Source organism: Hetaerina americana, unplaced genomic scaffold (assembly GCF_022747635.1).
Source record: "Hetaerina americana unplaced genomic scaffold, ioHetAmer1.1.p SCAF_1, whole genome shotgun sequence".
Taxonomy (NCBI): Eukaryota; Metazoa; Arthropoda; class Insecta; order Odonata; family Calopterygidae; genus Hetaerina; species Hetaerina americana.
Window position 1 is genome coordinate 85101843 of NW_027286069.1, and position 2744 is coordinate 85104586.

Genomic DNA, 2744 nt, shown 5'->3' on the forward strand with positions numbered 1-2744 from the left:
TTCCTCCCCGTAGCTCCCCTCTGCGTGTCCGGTGATCTGGTCACGTAGGACCAGCCAACCTCTCCCGCTTCCGCCCCGATTAACTGACCTGAAATCGAAAGTGAAAAGCCGACACTCAACGTGGCTGACTTTTAAGCATATCGTTTTCTCGCCAGCACGACAACTTACCGCACCAAGCGTGCCCAGGGGTTTCTTGAAGCCCTCTTTGCATTTAAAAATACTTGTCGGTAGCCCGATAGCACTTTCAAAAGTTAGGAACCGTTTCGGGACTCAAAGTTAAATTTGGCAAAATTTCTCTTCAAGCCATTGGCAATGTGTTTATGACGTTTACGACTGTCTCCGGATGACTTGTTAATCCACTCGCAGCTTTGCAGTACCAGGGGTAATTACTCTGCCTCTCTCATTGTTCAAAGATGTCATTTATAGAGTTACGTTTGGAACGTTCCCTTTCCTTCTCGGTGTTTTTATTCGCTGGTAAAAAAGAAATCACCATGCACACTTATTGCGCCCCCTCAAAATCTCTTTTTGAGGTCCATACAGGTGACGCCGCTCAGCGTCTGGGGAGTAGTAATTGCTGGGCTAGAAAGTTGTTCGCTCTAAGCGCCCACGCATAAAACCAATGAATTGCAGGTTTATGCGGATGAGTTTCACTGCCAGAAAATGAATGTCATGGAGTATGAATGATGGTTTGCGCTACCGGAACCAACGACATTAAAAAAAAACCTTGGCCATTGCTATATGCTTAAAAATGGCGTCGAACCAGAAATGTGCCGTTTGTCGCTAGGAGAAAGTGGGAATACGTACCAAGTTTTAAACAGGCATCGAGGCCAAATTGAATGTTCCATTGATGGAGAAAAATGAAAAATAAGCCCCGCAATCTACCAGTATATTTGCTTGAGTGTATGTACGACGAATACATCGCATTACATTTATACCTCAGTAGTCGGGTGATTTGTCTGAATAAAGGAAATAAAGTTTTTGAAATGAAATAAAAACTTTTATTAAAGCTTGAGCTTCGATTCACAACATGTGAACTAAAGTTTACATTTTAAATAATGATGGAAGCACATACTATACATGCAAAAGTGAACTGGTGCCCGTGTCTACAGGCGAATGAGATGAAAGGAGTTTAGTGAATGAGGGCTTTCCCGTAGGCGGGGGCGGCGTAGGCGACGGGAGCGGCGAACGCCTTGGCGATGGGCGCGGCGTAGGCGACGGGGGCAGCGACCTTAGCGACGACGGGAGCGGCTGCGGCGGCCTTAACGACGGTGGCTGCTTGGCGGTGCACGACAGCGTTGAATCCGTTGACGGGGTCAGCGGTGTACTCGACGACGCGGCGCGTGCCGTCCGGTTCCACAAGGTTGTAGCTCCCGTGGACGACGTCACCGTCGCGGGTCTCGGACTGCCCCTTGGAGTCCCCGGTCAGGACGTCCTGAATGTCGTAGGAGTAGGAGTACTGGGGATTGGGATCGTAGTCCGTGTCGACGGCGACGGCCTTGGCGACGGCGGGTGCGGCGACGACGGCCTTAGCGACGGGGGCGGCGTAGGCAAACGGAGCAGGGTGGGCAATGGCGGGTGCGGCGTGGGCGATGGCGGGTGCGGCATGGGCGATGGCGGGTGCGGCATAGGCCTGGGTGGCGAATGCGGGCGCTGCGAATGCAGGTGCGGCGTAGGCTGCGGGGGCTGATGGGTATCGGGCCACCGTGGCACTCACCACGGCGGGAGCACCGGCAATTCCAGCGCGGGCCACGGCCACGAGGGCGGTGAAAACCAAGAGCTGCGACTAACAGAGACAACAACAAATAATCAAGGCCGCGGGGAGTGGTAGAAGTAAAAATAAAACCAGATGGTTCGAATTGAATATTATCCGGAATTTGACTCATTGTAAAATTTATTAGATATATTCGTTGCCCCTGAAATTTGCAAATGCCTTCCTGAAAACATCTCGCTGTAAATAATATCTGTGTTGTGCAGTTTTGTTGGAATATTAAATTGAAGTTAACTATTGGAATTAATGAGTGGAGATTAGGCTTTGTTTGAGATAAATGACGCTCAGATGAAATTTGCTCGAGAAATTACTAGAGCGTGTTGGCGAGGAAAGGTCACACCCCCCCCCTCTCTCTCTTCTATTCGTGCGTAGGCAGGGCTATCAATTTAGCCTCCTTCTTGAGTCTGACTCAATGTAGATTTTACAATCGTAGCAAGTCCTTCCACCCAGATGGTGGACTTTCACTGAGGTCGAAAATAATACGTCATCGGTGTTGCTATTCTTCCACGATAGCTCAACCACCGACGCGCGTATTGACAATGCGTGCGACGAGTAAGCCAGGAAACTATTGAGTACTCACTCTTGTAGCATTCAGGGGACTTGTCTTACCTTGTATGCCATTTTCGGTGACTTCCCGATGCACGCCGAGTCGAATGTACTCGCGTGTGGGCCATTCCTCTGCTTATATACACGCTCCTCTTCTCCAATGATGAAACCGGATCCGATCATTTGTATACCCTGCCTGACAGACGGATGGACTTCCCTTTCACTCTCTCCTCGATCCTCCCTCGCCCCATCTCTCTCCTCTCTCTCTCTCTCTCTCTCCCGTAGTTGTTTCCCGTACCGCCGGTCTCCTTGCCGGTTCCTCGTCATATCTTGAGGTGGTCCTCCCTCCCTCTCCGTCTCGCCCCAGGCAGCAAACATCCTCCACCCTCCCGCCCCCCGTCCACCCCGGTCGGCATTTCTCTCTTCCCAT

The 2744-nt window shown here is 50.9% G+C and overlaps 1 protein-coding gene across 1 annotated transcript; it reads right to left on the reverse strand.

Annotated features, from left to right (window-relative positions):
• Positions 1-1129: 1129 nt before the first annotated feature.
• LOC139687971 (larval cuticle protein A3A-like) lies at positions 1130-2389 on the reverse strand. Its single transcript, XM_071585394.1, has 2 exons — positions 2378-2389; positions 1130-1777 (listed from the first exon to the last, which is right to left on the reverse strand). The coding sequence occupies exons 1-2, from the start codon at positions 2387-2389 to the stop codon at positions 1130-1132; spliced, it is 660 nt and encodes a 219-aa protein (XP_071441495.1).
• Positions 2390-2744: the final 355 nt, after the last annotated feature.